General features: G+C 33.4%; 2 protein-coding genes across 5 annotated transcripts in view; one reads left to right on the forward strand and one right to left on the reverse strand.

Annotated features, from left to right (window-relative positions):
- Positions 1-2,984: 2,984 nt before the first annotated feature.
- LOC143360795 (uncharacterized) lies at positions 2,985-4,150 on the reverse strand. Its single transcript, XM_076799925.1, has 2 exons — positions 3,657-4,150; positions 2,985-3,595 (listed from the first exon to the last, which is right to left on the reverse strand). Exons 1-2 carry the CDS (start codon positions 4,029-4,031, stop codon positions 3,116-3,118), a joined length of 855 nt encoding a protein of 284 aa, XP_076656040.1. The 5' UTR covers positions 4,032-4,150; the 3' UTR covers positions 2,985-3,115.
- A 2,615-nt stretch (positions 4,151-6,765) lies between these two features.
- The window catches only part of Frl (formin-like protein), a 139,958-nt gene continuing 129,254 nt past the window's right edge, over positions 6,766-17,469 (forward strand). For 2 of the 4 annotated variants that reach the window (XM_076800109.1, XM_076800111.1), the window contains exon 1: positions 6,766-7,330. In XM_076800109.1, coding sequence (XP_076656224.1) covers positions 7,112-7,330 — 219 coding nt within the window. In that variant the 5' untranslated portion in view covers positions 6,766-7,111. The remainder of the gene's footprint in view (positions 7,331-17,469) is intronic. The other 2 variants (XM_076800108.1, XM_076800110.1) reach the window with 1 other exon arrangement.

Raw genomic sequence — 17,469 nt, forward strand, 5'->3', positions numbered from 1 at the left:
CGAGCAATGACTTTCTGCCTCAGCCGGGGCAGAGACCTACTGATCCTCTTTCCCCCGTGCGAGGTAGGGAGTCGCCGGCGGCAGCGAGGTCTCGCGAGCTAGGGCTCGCAGCGCCTAGTCGAGCTGCCCTCCGGGAAGGGGGACATCGGTTGGGTAACCCGTGCGGTGTCCTACTAGGTTAGGTAATTGGAGAGGGGGAGCTTTACTTCCCCCGTGGGTATCATTGTTGGGAAGGAGGACGGCGAGTTGTTTTCGCTACGAGATCCTTGCTGTCTCCCGTTAGCTCAGGGAGGTCACCGTGGTGGAGTTAGTGGGTATACCCCACTGTGGGAGGAAGTCCCACATATCCCCGTCTCTATCCCCAGGGTTAGCGAGGAATCCGTAATGCGATTACCACCACGTGAAAAATAAAAAATAAAAACGAAAGGGTGTTGTGCGTAAAGACATTTCAACCCCCTCCACTCAAAACAATGAAAAAGAAAACACACAAAGTATAAAATTCGTAACATATATCCAACAGTGAAGCATCGAGGCGGCTCTGTAATGTTATGGAGATGTATATGAGCAAATGGTACCGGAAACATAGAATATATTAATGGTACAATGGGCAAAACATAATATTTACATATTTTGAAAAGAAACACAAAATAATGAGCAGAAAAGTTGAAAACGCCGCATGTATACTTCACATTTTCAGCAGGATAACGATCCTAAGCACGCATCGTGCAGGAATGGCTCTTACATAATGTTCCAAAATTGTTAATAGCCCCTCCCCAATCACCTAATCTCAACCCAATTGCCCATGTTTGGAAAGAATTAAAATAAAAAATGTTACAATATATAATACTAATATGTATACTATATACGTATACTATATGTGTACTAACAGGGCCCGCTCTAGGGGGGGGACAACCCGGGCATTTGCCCGGGGCGCCATTTTGGCTTTGGCTGTAAGCGTGAGAAAAATATTGATGTGTTAAATATTCAATTAATAGAAAATTTCAGACTATCCTTGCCAGACAATTTTGCTAAAAAAAAGGTCATTTTGTTCAGCGCGGTGCTTAGTGCTTAAAAAGGGGCGGCAATTTGTTTTTTTGCCCGGGGCGTCGTAACCGCTGGAGCGGGCCCTGGTACTAATATATCCTAATATAATAGTAATATGCTGTATTAAATCCTTTTAAACGTAAAAGTAAATGTAAAAGTAAAATTATATTTTCAATGTACTATACATACTACGTTAACACTAACCGTACCACGATTGATCAAATGACCGATTTTACAGTTTTTTGTATAGTTATTGAAATTACAAAAATGCTTCCATTAGAAATTATTAAATCAATTTCTTCATTGAAGCATATATTATTATAAAAATTGCGAGAAATCTAAATAAATTCAGTCTTGCCATTTTTATAGAACAATGTGTACTAGTCACATTTTGTTTTTGGTGCGGTTAATGTTATAGTGGTAATATATTTTTTGGAAAAGAATAATCTATTTTTAATTTTCTTTAGTTTTATATATATTTTAGTGAATATTAAAATTTTTTACAAGTGAGGAGGAAAAGATCGAGTGCAAACGAGTAAGAAGAAACAAGCTTGCAGGAACAATGCCAGGATTACAATGTCAAGGAGTACGTAGTTCGTATTGATTACATCGATAGATGATCAATTATTCACATACACACACGATCTTACTTGTCACTGTATTACAGCAATAGCTTTAGAAGCACAAGGTTAGAGATCCAAGGCCATTCAATTGAATTAACTATCGGACTGTTAGTTTTGTTAGAGTATTTCTATAATACAATTTATTAGACTGAAAAATGAAATAAATTCAAGTACATACAAATCGGTTTACGAAAATATTTAAAGAACAATTTCAAACTTCTACAAATCGTCATATTCCAGAAGAAAAAAGCAGAAATAAAAATATAAGAGAATAACATTTATAATGTTGAATTGAATATTATCATAATTTTCATATATTTATATACAATTCTTTTTTATACAACTGCTGTTTTGAACATCGATTACATGCTTTACAGGATTATTTAAAATTGTAATTTGAAAGAAATTTAATTTCTTAAATTATACAAAGTTTTGTACCAGATCGTTATTTGTACATTAAGTTCACATGTTACTCAAACATATAGGTCACTTTTAATACTTTCTACAATCCATTGTTTACTAAAACATACTATAAAACTTGTGTAAAGGACAGAAATAAACAATTCTTTATGCAATGTTTTTAAAATAACAAGTACACAAATCTAGTACCATACTATTTTGTTATTTTAGTGTTACAAATGCATCATATTTCACTGTTCTATGTATACCAGATTGAAGTACAAGTGAAGAATTTGAACAACATAAGACATATTTCATAAAAATAGGTATTGCTAATTGGGAATTAAACTCACGTGTTTGCACTTGATTATTCCGTACTTAAATCTACATTCCCGTATGTTATAACATATTTATCTACATACGTGATGAAATATTTGTTCGTATTGTTACTTCTCTATATACTTCTATACTGTCAGGACAAGGAGTATACGTAGACATATACATTGAAAAACCAAATTAATACTTAGCGTTCAATAACGTTCATGGTAATAAACATTGCCATACACTATTACTAAAGACTGATGTAGCAAACTTAAATTGTATTCATAAAATGGCATTGTAACTAAGTGATGAATCTTACTCTATTGGTGAGAAATTGGCATTTTATGTTCCCTTGTGTCTTGACATCTATAATTCCCTCGGTACATACTAAAAAATTGCACATACACAATTTTATTCATGTAAACTACATTCACTTTTTTCACAGCCTTGTGGTGAAAATATAATTTTAAAGATAATTTTAATACATAGTATTTCGCATATGTTTCGGATGCGCTTCTGCAATAGAGCTACCTCATAAAAGAAAAATTGCATTGCGAAAAACTTCATAAACTTTTTTTATCAATATATGTCAGAATATTACTCCAAAAATCCGACATTAAGGTTTCATAATTTTTGCAATACCTATATTCATCTGAGAATTTTTATGTACAATACATAATATATTGCTGCGCTGTTTCCTTAATTGTACGTTTAGTTCTTTATCAGTGTTATATAATAGCTTTGACCGAGCCTGTCTCTGTACCACAAAACTCACGCATAGCTTTTTCCTCTTGAGCACCACCAAAAGCATTGTCGTTATTACTGTTAATGCTTTCATTTTTTGATTCTTCACTGAACCTTACACTGTCAAGCTTTAAATTTATTGAACTATCTGTTTTTGATAATTCACTAACATCGGACTCATCCAACCCCAATGATGCCTCTATCGAAGAGTCGTGTATAGATTCTTGACTAGGATACGAATCATTGACATCTCTTACACAATTACTTTCGGAATATGTTTTAGAAGTTATGTTGTAAATGGACTGTGACGAAAGCGACTCTTCAATTGTAGACAATTTGACCCCCTTTGTATCCTCCGATTTACTTAACCTTTTTACTAATTCTGCCCATGGATCCTCCAAAAAAGATTTCATATCTATGTATCTTGATATGTCAATCTCTTTGCGCGCATCCTTTTGGAAATCCTAAATATGAAAAAATATGTTCGATACACACTGAAGACAAGATATGATAATTTAAAATTACCTTTTTCTGACCATGAAACTGTTTGCCAGAGTGCTTGTAAGGAGAGTACGAATTATTGTAATTTGATTTTGAGGTTGCATGATAATTGTTCCTGTAATGGTTAAATCCACCGCTACCTGAGTTACGATGATTACGACCACCTCCAGAATTATGCCAATTACCACTGTATCTTTTTCGATCTAACACTGGTGTACTAATATTCAAGGGAATAAAGTCGTTTCCAGAATGCATTTGTACCCCATTTGGCGACAAACTCTGATAACTGTCTTCTTTAACATAGTTATAATCAGTCCTATTTTTATGATCGTGTAACTTCCAATTGTAACATTGTTTTCCTCTACTGCTACTTGGCGTACTTAAAGGAGACTTTTTCATTTTGAAAATCTTGTTTACACTAATACTTTTTCACAAATTCTACCAATATTTACAAGCAATGTTGTCTATAAAACAAAATACTAGTATGACGCCATACTAAATATTTATCTTATGCTGACCAATCGATATCTCGAAACGGTAACGTATCTTGTATATATATATACATATATCGATATATCGATATCTTGAATCGATATAAGTTTACATATTGTTTGAATTTAATATTTCAGAATTTCAATCGTAAACCAGTTAATGACATTTTTAGGACAGGATTTGTTAATTCATTTTTCTTCATGCTTCTCTTGTTGTTATTTAAATCTTGTTTATAGTGTTTAAATAATTATGTGTTTCGATACGATTTAGATCGAAAAATGACATAACAAAACCGATCTAAAATTATATTGAACTAAATACAATGGGAAAGATTATTACGATAAGGTCAATTTAAATAAAATGATATTTATCGAGAAAAATGTAGTCATATTTATTGAATATACATTATTTAATACATTATTTATGTCTTGACACTACTTTTAACAACTATTTTACATTATTTCATATTTAATGTACAGTTTCCACCATGTAGCATGTGCTTCCATCTATGTAGAATTATGGCGGCAGATTTGGATTGCTCGAACTGTAAGGAAAAGGAAATCTTTCATTCACGGTCTGCTGTTTAGACTCATCGGCAAGACTACAAAAAATAGGTTAATTTTCAGATGCTCTGTTATTCTTATTTTCAATTTTTGTGCATATAGTAATCTTTAACGAGTCACTAATAATAGTGACTAATTATAGCGATAGATTGTAATTATTTAAACTGGACAAACTGCTTCGCTACAAATCTAAAGTCAATGATAGAAAAAAATGTAATATTTAGATATTATTAAGGACCAAATAAATAAACATGCTACAGGAATTGCTGGTATTAATTTTATATTTTAAGATGATAATTTCTCCGTTCACACAGTCAAAATAATTAAAACGTTTTTTGTGGCTGAAAAAATTAAAATTTTGGTCTGGTCAACAAGATTTCCGGACTTTAACTCTTGACGAGTTAAAACAAAAAAGCTTCTTTTGTATAGATAAAGCTTAATTTTTTGGCAAAAATCACATTTCTTTCAATGTGCCACCATTTCGTCAATTTATAATTTTTCAGACCAATACAAAAGGAACTAGAGCGTCAACTGATAAACGTTTTTGGAGCCGAAATCCCATTCGCATACCCTTACAACTTTGCTATATTACTTTCTTGTACTAAAAAATATTTCTATTTATTGTTTAATCAACCAATAAAATATCCCTGAAGGTTCGAAAGTGAATATTAAATACTTCTTCTATAAAAACATTCGCCAAATTCGTATTAATTTTATTAATTTACACCAGGTTCCCCCCTTAAGGATCAGATTTATAGCTCATAAACATGTAAACTGTAATGAGTATTTCTTGATCGAAACCCTTTATAACGTTTGCATCCTAAAATCGGACATTTCATACGCAACAACCTAATGAATAAAAATTAACAAATTCATAGGGTATTGTATCTTTTTGTCCCTGACTGAAGTAATCTTTTCTCGAGTCAAGTACCAATTGTAGCTGATCTGTATTTAATTTATCTTTGTGTACAGGCTGAATTACTCCTCTGCAGATTTGTGTACTATATAATTCTGGCGGTGATTTGAATTATTTAAACTGGACAAACCGCTTCGAATAATTCGAATCTATCTGTGCCAACCTCGACAAAACGAATCGTGTTGGCACGACTACCAACTTCGTAACTGAAAGTGTGTTATCGAAACTCATTCGGAAAGAGCTGATACTTTAGCAAAAGAAAGAACGGGATATGATCCAGATGAAAATATCAAAATTCCTACTGAAGATCAGACAATCAAACAAGAAAGAAAGAAAGACAACAAGTGGCAAAATTCAGACCGGAGTCATACAAGAGAAGGTACATATAAAGGAAAGAAATACTTTGAAACAACGGATATCAACATAGGAAAAAGAAAGCCATGGTTTGAATCCATAAAGAATATAGGAAGACGATCCATCAACACGCTAAGCAGGATCAGAGCCAATCATTACAACTTGGCAAGATCCCTAGCTAGGAAAAATGATATAAATTATACAACATGTGAATGTGGCCACGATAATGAAGATACAGATCGTATCATATGGAGTTTTCCTATTTACACAGGGAAAAGAGGAAAGTTAATGAGAACCTTTGCTAAAAAGGATATAGAACTAGAAGAGGAAGTTATTAGTATATTAAAAAAGAAAGACGATTCCATTTTGAGGGCAATAGCAGTATTTTTAATACAAATAGACAGATCAATCTAAACGTACCTCTAGAGAAGGAAGACTAAAATTGGAGTACAAGTATTTCTTAGTTCAGAGCATTTGTTATATTAGTGTTAGTGTTGAACACTATATTAGTGTTGAATATTGATTATATAAAGGATAAAATAAGGTGAAAGGAATATATTGCACATGTATTTACATTTATAATATATAAGTAATTAGATTAACAATAATATGTAAGGACCGTCTTTGTATTGGGCAGATAGAGCTCAGGCTCTCTAAAGCCATCTTTGTATGATATATATAAAGGGAAGAATAAACCATAAACCATAAACCATAAACCATAAACCATAAACTCATTCGCGACGATACAGGTGGCGTTAGAGCGAGTGTCGTACCACGCATGTGCAATGGCGCTGCGGCTGGGAGTAGCGAGACTATCGCAGATGCAGCGAACGTCTCGTCTAGTGTGGGTAGTAGAGTGTACATCGTGCTTTGGTCGCGCACGTTTGCGAGAGTTTGTGTCCGCAATGAACGGCTTAGTACCTGTTGCACGGCCCGGCGCGGACCGGTTCGAGTCGTTTTCTTATCGACGTTTGTCGTAATAGAAAGGCGGTCTTGTTTTCTCGGCGAGAATGAACTGTCGCGAGTGTCGCGATCGTCATTGTTGACGTTTCTACTCGGTGTGACAGTGGTGGGCCGGGACCGCCTGGCCGTCGTGCATCCACGATTTTCTCGTGCTGAGACAGCGCCAGGATACGTTCGCGACCAGTGAAACAATGGGGATCGTGCAAAGTCGTGCCGGCGAGAGCGATGGCGGTGTGCGCGAGGTGTTCATCGGTAGTGTCAAGGGCGGCGCGCCTCATCAATCCTGTCAACCTAGCCTTGGCATGGGAAGTTTGGGTGGACCACACGCACGGAGCGGCAGCGTCCGTAGCGCGCCAAGGCAACCGATGCCCGACGCTGTCGAGCTCGAGAGGCGCTTCACCAAAGTGCTGGTGAGTTTTCAACATTTTATGCTCCCCTAATCACATCCCGTAAATCCCCTAACGCGCGCATCCGGCGTGTCTCACGGATTAGACGCACGGTTAAGCTCTTTACACTCTCCCGTGGCTCTCGCGCACGTCCGCACAGAATCCGGGAAACTGTCACTTCTCGTACAACGCAATCAAAAAGTTGTTGAAAACAACTATTTTCGCACAGCTTCTGTGGCAATAACTATACAATCCTTTTAAACAAGATTTTGTATATTTACTGTAGATTTACTGCCACGTGAAATACACAACGAAATGAAAACAATAATCAATGGCAATTCAATATGTACGTAGTCTCCGAACGTCAAATATTCTCAGCGAGAATGTGTACCAACGTTGTTTACTTTCACGTAGTATGCACTGAGAATCGAATACGCAGTGACGTTTAGGACATAGTGGTATCTTTTCAAGGTTATGTGCAAAGATTTGACAATCGTCTGATAAATCGATGTCTGTGATTGTTTGTCTTTTATTCCACAGTGAAGTGTTCTTTCACTTCGTTTAGAATATGCCGGTATGTCCGTATACTATGTTTCAGAGAAATATTCATTGGCGCGCGCATACAAACGACGTTTACAAATAAGCTATCTTTTAAAACGCTAGGCAGGCTCCATTTACGCCGATGTGCGTGAACGCATACGGTAATAGGATATTAATTGAATCGCTTTGATCGACCGTACATCACGTGCCACACAAGTTATCGAATTTTACGTTAAGAGGATACTGAAATTCGCCTCGCCTAAGTAGTGCAAACTAAATGTTTTCAATTAGTATCGCATAGGGAGACGTCATTTATATTGAAGGAGTGAAAGCAATCCTCTATGCTTTCATATTAATGTACATAGTCGAACACTTTGAAAACTACTAGGACTAAAAAGATATTATAGATAGCAAAATTGTGTATTTTCGAATAAGGAAAAATAAATTTAAATAGTGTACTAAGAACACTACCTTTTTGTTAATTTAGTTAGCTGCATGTTCATTAATTTTCTATTAATTCTTATGTGAAATTTAATTTAAAATTTCTGAAACTGAATTAAAAATTGGAGTTTTCTGGAATCTGTTCAGATGTTTACATACATTGTTAAACATATTGCCATTTATAATGTTATTCTAGGTCTAATATTTTTCAAGATATTTGATGGTCAGATCACTTTTTTGATTGTTCGACTGGCATAGTAGCGGATATAAATAATGCGTATTAAATACTCTTGTAAGAATTTTATCACCATATCGATAATAATTATCGCGTACTATGGCAAATTCGGAAGTACATACGCACCGAAGCACACTTGCCGCGCGCCTTGCTCAATCGTGCGGGAAGGGTTGACGAAAAACATGACACTGTCGTATATTATCTTGTAATTTTGACGTGTAAGTAACACGCCGATCGGTGTCAACACGTGTGGCCTGTAACTTATATGTAGCCGCTAATATTTGAACTCGAGTGAACTCGTGATACTTTAGGGCTCGCCCGCTCCTGTATCGGTATCCATCTGCATATCGTGATTCAAGTTTAATGGAAAACCTGAAGCAATCAGATGCAGTTTATTTTGTTCGCAGTATCGGTAACCATATGTAAATCAAATTCAAGTTTATCTCACATACATAAGAAAATTTTACACAGTATTTACCGAAAGCTACGTCGTTATGTTTAAGATAATATTTTTTCATCTTTGATACTGGATATTATTGAAAAATTCTCATTCGGAAATGTATGATTTGAACAGTAATTTTAGTAAATTTCATAATTCAATTTCGCAAAATAGTTGGGATCAAATAATTTTATATGAAGATGGTTTTTTAAAACAGCGTTTACAGAATTAGTAATATTGTTCAAAAACAAAATTGTAGTTTAAAGTGGATGCATAAAACTAATATTTCTGATTGACAATTTTTGTATAAATGTCATTTCACCTGAAATATGTGGAACAAAATAAAAACTATGCTAAAGAATCCTGTGACAAGTAGAAAATAAAATTTTACACATAAAAAGGAACCATACAGAATTTTATCCGATTCAATTTATTAAGTCTATAGCGTTAACCCTTTGCACTCCTTTGTCGAATGTGACTCGACATTGAACAGGTGTTTACAAAATTCCGAGGTGCAAAGGGTTAAAAGCTTAAAATAAGAATTAGATTTTGTCCGTCGTACTTATACAAAATCCTAATTTTCATATTTTTCAATCAAATTATTAGCACGGATAATTTAAGATCTTCATCCAAATATTGAACGTGGACATTAACTCAGTATTTAAATTACATTTTAAATTAAAAAATTTTCCCGCATATTGGAATTTTTAAATGCTAAATTCAGTAAAATGGCAGCTTAAAAAGATATCAGCAAACGTGGTGATGTCACACGAATATCATTTTATTCGTTTTGTACAGTTAAAAAAAGAACTACAGTGTTTACTCCATATATGTCCAAAACACGGGTCTAGCCAGGGACATGAATCGGGCAGGAGATACTATTTTTTTTATCCACGCCGAATAATATTGACGTGGTATACTCCGAGGCAGTGTGGATGGTTCTAGGACTTTTATCGGCTAGGCATTTGGGACATACAGGGTGTATAAAAATTATATGTCACGACCACCATAGCGTGATTCTACAACTTTAGATCGGTGGAAATCTGTTAAAAAATGCACCGCAAAATTCACCTTGACCTTGGAAATCAAGGTCAAAGTGTCGAAAAATTTTCTTTTATTGCATCGTATAGTACTCATCTCTCAAATTTTTCGATACTTTGACCTTAAGTTTCGAGGTCAAAATGAATTTTGCGGTGCATTTTTTTCACAGATCTCCACCGATCCGGAGGTGTAGAATCACGCTATGATGGTCGTGACATATAATTTCTATACACCCTGTACATATGTAGAGTAATCATTGTATACCGATGCTATAGAAAATAGGGATTTATATGTTACTTCTACTCGCGCCAACATTGTTTGTCTGATACAAACTCGATCTTCTTGACCTCTCTAAACTAATATGACCTTCAAAAGCAGATTAACATGAAACAATAAAGAGTGACGAGGTATTCAAATTTTGTGAGGTTGTTCTTCACTAATTTTTAGGAATTTTTTCAGAAGAACTATTGAAAATTTTGCATTAAGATTTTCTACATGTATTTAGGGTTTAGTATATAAATTACTTTTTTTAGCAGGGTTTTGAAAAGCATGTGTCGACTCTTGTCACGATACCGGTCCTTCTGCTGCTAGAAAACAAGAAAATTAGGAATTATATTAATCAGTATGAACGTGGATATGGTCTGAACCAAAGTAAATTAAAAATCTTGATTGTTTATAAAATGGCAGCATTTTGAACTCGGATTACTGATACTCTAAATTATTTTTCCTCGTTTAGAACGTTAAAAAAAATGGGAAAAAGTACGAATTTAAAAAATTGTTTCGTTCATGCGAAACAGGGTACATGCGGAAGATCTAAAAATTTCAAGTCATTTCCAGGTCACCTACTTGGTTAAAAGAAAACCGCGTTTAAATATTCAACAATAAATAATATGAAATGCTGAATAGATTCTTCTTCTTAATTACAATAATTTTATGAATTCAAACAAATCGCTTTACTTGTTTGGAAATGAATTTTTTGAAAATGAAAAAGTTGAATACTCTCTTAAGAATTCTAATTTTTTGTTCGGCTTTACAAGTGTTCGTCATTCGAGCCACCGACCACACAGGGGTCAACTTTTTTTCCGTCGGGATAAAATGTCGAAAGGTCGAAAGCGAGAATCCATGCAGTGGCTGAGAGAGGGAGAGTGGGGAGAGAGAGAGAGAGAGAGAGAGAGAGAGAGAGAATGGGGGAAAGAGGGGGAACTAAAAAGGCGACAAGAGGAGAGATGCACGCCTACGTAGAGTCAGCTCTCACCAAATAAGATTCGATTGCGCATCAAGACGATCATCGTGACAACTACGAGCATATCATAAACAAAGAGATCCCTTTACGGTTCGCATTAACTTGCAATCCTTCGATTAATCTCTTTCGCTCCGAGGCTCTCTGTCCCTCTAACGCAAGATTATTTCCATCTGTGAAGTCTTTGTATTTGACGATTTTGAGTGCACCGTACTGTTCCGAGGCAGAGAAGATCTCACCAATATTATAAGAAAATAATCACTATACTGCGGATTTGTATGTTGAGCTCATTGCTCAACTTTAAACACGTATAACTTTTGAACCAGTGAATTCCTCGGATTAAAGCTTCGATTCTTGGAATTTTCTCGTTAAGATCTACAGAATTATATAAAAAAAAGTTAAAAATCTCTGGGTTTCGAAGGTGAAGCTAAGCCCTGGAACAAAAAAAAAATAAATAATCGTTTTTTTCTCTAATAATTATAATAAGTTGGTGTGAATATATGGATGCTCTCAAATTCTTTTAATACTTTCACTCAATTTTGTTATGAATGCATAAAATCCGCAGTTTAACAATCTCACAACCATTTTTTTAATTGAAAACGAAACGTTAGGAAAGTGTGTATCATTGTTTTTATTGAAACAGATCCTTTTAAATTTATCATTTTACTTTTCTATATAATAATACAATGAATGTTTATTTCGAGAACGGATAAATGATTTATCAAAAGTGTGAATGATGTTAATGAATAATAAATTATCATTCATTATACGAAGAAATGACAAATTATTTTTAGATAATTTAATAGATATCATTGATTTTCAATTATATTTCTAGCCCTGTCATTCTAAAATAGTGAAGAATCTAATACTGTAACAGTTACGCGAGTTTGTAATTTTTGTACACGTTTGACCTAAAGGTGCGGCTAACTGTTGTTGCGTTACATCGGAGTCTCGATAGCAACTCTGTTTCATCGTTGTAGCAGCATCGTTGTAAATTACGTTGCACATACTATGATCACAAATTAAAATTATTTGTTGTCATATTTAGTTACTCGGGTATCTCATGATAATAATTGTAAAAGTTGCCAAATTTTGTTAGAAGAGAATCATTACATTGGTAAACATGAAATGAGATCAGCTTGGTCTCATTAAAATTTATAAATAACAGAAATGTTTGTTAGTTTCTAATACGTTACAGAGATCTAAATCCCACCATGAGTCGATACAAATCTCAAATAAAGCGATTTAGAACTTAATATAGACCGAAATTTAATGTTTATTCTTCTGTTTTGATTCATTAATACGTACGACTCTTATAAAACTACAATTGATGATTAGAAAGTATGAAAATGGGGCAGTCTTTAATATCACTATTTTTTATTCACATATTTACTATACTTAGGAATACATAACAAGTAGTCATACATTTTTCTAAATTGTTTTTTGACCAATTCCATTTCAACTTTGTTATCTTCTTCAAAACTATTTACTTGGTCATCGATGTGCCATTTTCAGATTTTAATTGATTGATTGTGCAAGCCAATGTACAAAAATAGATATGTATCTTTATATAACTATTTTGCTGATTCTCTATCCAATGAAAATTTTTTGTTGTTCGATAAAATTATTTTATCGTGTTTTCACATTTATGAGTGTACACGTACAATTTTTATGATCTAACGATAAATTCTGTACCGCTAATTAATTTTTATTAGTCAGCAGTGTTAAATCACTTTCTTAAATTGCATGAGCACATGGAAAACAACGCACTGTCTAATAGAATGATGATGAGTGGTAGAAATCTAATATATTTACATTGTAAAATACCCTTATCTGTGCCAAAAAAAATACAAAACTTTGTTACATAAGTACATACCTTTTTTATTTAATCATATATAATACGAAAATTAAGTTTTTTATTGAGCAAGTTTATGTAGTATAATTACACGCAATAATATCTTATCTCTATTGTTAAAAACAAGACAGGTTTACACTTTCTACGGAACGTAATAAAAACATTACAAACATTAAAAAAAGAAATATAACTTTTTTTTTAATTTGTCCATTTTTACATAGGAATATCGGGTTTTAAATACAAAAATATTTTTTATTATGTTATGTTACCAAAAAGGTAAAAAAAAATTTGAGTGTAGTGTAGTTTAATATCTTTCCAACATTCTATCTATCTATATGTATCACTGAACATAATTTGTTAAAACTAGAATTACACTATTTATATTAAATTTTTGTTTCGAGGTTACCCACTTATACCCTTTTCGACAGTAATAAATATTTAGACAGTAATAAAATTTTTTTTTTCTTATTTAACTACGTTTATTTATAGTCGCATCAACATTGAAGTCATCAACGACTGCAAGGTACTTTAACAAATTATAACATTTCAGTTCAGTATCTCATAACGATTCTTAAAACATATGATACTATTTAATTTTTTATATTAAATTGTATATTTAATTTTTTTATATCTTTCAAAAACTTAATATTACTCTCTAAGTTATTTAGATTGCCAATCATTTCTTCTAGTGTTGTGCCGGTTTTTTATCATTTTCCTGTTGCTCTTTAATAATTTTGATTAGTTAAAAATAATAGGTCTACATTCTCTTAATATCTTTTAATCTTTTCACCGTTCTAAATTTGACCTACTCATTTTTATTATAAACTCAAAAAAGTCTGCTATCTAGTGATAAAGAAACGACATTGTCTACAGTCTGGATAGTCATTATGCGATAGTTTGCCAGCATTGGCATAGGCAATCGTAAGATTTTGATTCATTATAAATGCTTGCTGATGAATCATCAGTAGTAGTCGTGTATCGTGTAGAAACTGTGTGGTTTGACTCACGAGAATCGTTCCAGGGCCACGCGAGTTTTTCTGTGTGTATGTTTGCGTCTCTCGCTCTAGAAACGGAAACCCAATATACTCCGACATTCTATTCTTCTTGTGCTCGCATCACGATTAGAAGGTTTATTCGTTTTAAACTGTTTGCAAATTGTACTGATCTATTTGATATGGAGCAGTGTCGTATCGCAATGTAAATATTGACTTATCTTAGGTATGGTTAGGATCAAACAAAATTTTGGTTCACACTAAATAATACGTTTTATCAGACTATGAACGATGTGTGCAAGATGAATAATTACATACAAACATTATACCAATTTTCCCGTGAGAATTGAAAATGCTCTTTTTTTTAGAAGCTTCAAACAAAAGAAGGGAAACAAAAAATGAAGGACATTTTGTCAAAACGTTGTTTATTTACTGTAAAAAATATTTCGGATTTTATGAATCCATTCATTATTGTTTTTGTCGTAATTTGTATTTTACAAAAACCTAGAGGGCCGATACACCTATATGTAACAAAAAGTCTGTAATTATTGTGTCTATGAAATAATTACTTTATTACTTTGGTATTAATTTTGTATGCTTATGCCACAAGTACAGATTAATAAATCTATGAAATTTATTTTTATCCGCATCAATTGTTATACATATGCTTATCCGTATGTGTTATTGTATTGTCGCATGCACAGAAAAATATTTTGACTGACACATGTTTTTGGATCAATGCGAAAATTGGTTATCCTCTTAAATTAAATATGAAATTCAACCTACATATTAGACACTGTAAAATGAGATTATATCCATACTTTCAACAGCTTTTAAAAGACACGTATAAAAGCGTTAACTGAATACTTTACATAACGTATACATAAGTAGCAGGAAGAGAAGATTATGATAATTAAGTTAGGAATGTGCACTTTAATTATAACTTGCAAAAGTGGTATATTTGAATTTTTGTGCGATATTATACTGGAGTCATTTCGGCAACTCTGGCACCGTACTGCGAATAGATTCGAGGCGGTAAAGTGAAAGGGAAATTAAGCGCCATAACGTACAAATTGCTACATACAATTTTTGTAGCTATTTCTCATCTCGCTTGCAATCGAAACCGATGCGTACACTTTGGAGAGCATACACTACTGTGAAATTAATTTTATTGACTGTAACTACACATTTCATGCGTACAAATTTCGACAAGATTGTGAAGCTGTTGTATTTGAGCTAAAAATTATTTATTGTTTTACGTAGAGATTATTTTATTCAAATGGTCAACATTTTGAAGAAAAATCACTGAATTAGTAAAAATAATATCGAAACCGATTTTTCTGTGTAATTGATCATTATAATAACGATTAACATAGGATATTTAAAGACTAAAATAATATGTAATAATAATAATTAATTTTCCTAGTGATATATAAGTTTTCTGTTATATGAATTAAAATTATGTGATATAGATAAATCGTTCAATTATGTTGGATAAACTCGTGAATAGATAAATTTTATGCATTAATAACAATAACGCGCAGGTGTAATATAAAATAGTAGAAAAAGAATTTAAGAGTATATATATATTATCGTCAACTTATTGAAATTACTAAAAGATGACACAAATATTTTTTGGTTCCAGTAACTTGTAATTAATACAGAACAGTTTTATTTTGCATGTAGATTCGCAAATTACTCATAAATATATAAAAACAAAACATGCGTTCAAACAAATTTATATTGCATGTAAATAATAGAAAGCAATGAAGTAATATAATATTAATACACCAAAATATATTACATTAATATATCATTATATATTATATTGATTTTTAAAATTGTAGGGTATAATCAATTTACGAAATTATAACGTGGGAAAAGAAATACCACCAAATGATACAACGTATGGGTTCCGTCATTAGAAAAACATTTGGTGTGGGGACCATACTCTATAGTAGCATGAGAATATTGTTGATATAACAGACGAGCTAGCATATAATTTAATGTGGGATAAAGTAATGTAGTATTCATCTTTATTGCACCCATCTCATTGAAAATCTGACAGAAAAAAAGAAATTCAAGGAATAACGTTTATTTAAATCATTCCTAGCATACGGATTTTATGTACACATTTATGACAAGGGTGAATACATCAAACACAAAAATCCAAAGACATTAGAAAAATTTGTAGACATTATCATATTATTTTCGATTTATTAAGGTGATTAAAAGAGAATTTTTATACAGATCCGCGGTCTAGTCATTATAATACAAGCAAAGCTTCTAAAGAAAAAGATAGAATACATTAGACTGAGAAAATAAATATAAATGCTGATTCAAATGATTGACCACAGATTTTTATGCAAAATGAAAATATTGTAACACATAATCGAAATATGAAATTCTTTCTTCCTTTAATAATTTTAATAGATTGAAAGGAATACATTCGGATACTTTTGAATTCTTTTAATTCCCTCACTATTTTAAATTTCACCTGTTAATTTTTGTCACAAATGCATAAAATCCGCAGTTTAATGATTTCAGAATGAAAATAATAAGTGTGGTCAGGTTTCGGTTAAGATTAATTTAACGCCATTCGCAGCACACGCGAGCAAGCATAAGCAATGATTTTTTGATGGTCCTCCATAAATCGCTAGTTCCATTCCAGGACCTGTATCCGATTCTGCCGCATTCTTGAGGGATTGCCTGGACAGGCATAGACTCGCCAGCTTATAGAAGAGATACATGGGTTGCTTGCTTGATAGCAGAAGCACGATCCTCCTCAAGGGGTTCCCGCTGAACACGAGAATCTTCAACGTTCTCACAACCAAAGCCAAACCGTTCCGCAGTCCGACGCCCACTCCTTTTTCCATCCTTCTCCTTCCCACTTTCTAACGACAACCGCATCTCCTCTCCCTCCTCTCTCTCTCTCTCTCTCTCTCTCTCTCTCTCTCTCTCTCTCTCTCCCATATTTACCGTCCGTATGCGACAATACGGCTGGACCGTTTCCAAACGAAATGGTCAACTGCTCGAACCGAGAATTTTCTTCCTATCGAGACATTGGACTCTCTTGGAGATCCTTGTGAAAATCGTATCCCATAGGATTCAATCGCTTCTTCGATCGCCGCGCCTAAACAGTCGTCGAGGCCTTTCTGTTCACGGCCGATAAGAAACGAAACACAGCGAGTTTTCAGTGATGGAAAAATGCTACTTGTAAATCCGTGCTCGGAGAGGTATATGAAAATTAGAGGAACCTTATGATCAGACTGTGGGCCTTTATGCAAAATAAAAATGTCATGGACATTTATCTATTCGTTTACACTAGGTTTACGGAGCACCAAAAGTGACTACTTTCCATTATTTTATAAAAATAACTA

Source organism: Halictus rubicundus, chromosome 14 (assembly GCF_050948215.1).
Source record: "Halictus rubicundus isolate RS-2024b chromosome 14, iyHalRubi1_principal, whole genome shotgun sequence".
Taxonomy (NCBI): Eukaryota; Metazoa; Arthropoda; class Insecta; order Hymenoptera; family Halictidae; genus Halictus; species Halictus rubicundus.

Bases quoted from the DNA above. Each gene is read 5' to 3' on its own strand.
- LOC143360795 (XM_076799925.1), bottom strand. From the start codon at position 4,031: ATGAAAAAGTCTCCTTTAAGTACGCCAAGTAGCAGTAGAGGAAAACAA. The intron at 3,596-3,656 runs GTAATTTTAAAT...TTTCATATTTAG, and splicing joins AGTTTCATGGTCAGAAAAAG to GATTTCCAAAAGGATGCGCG.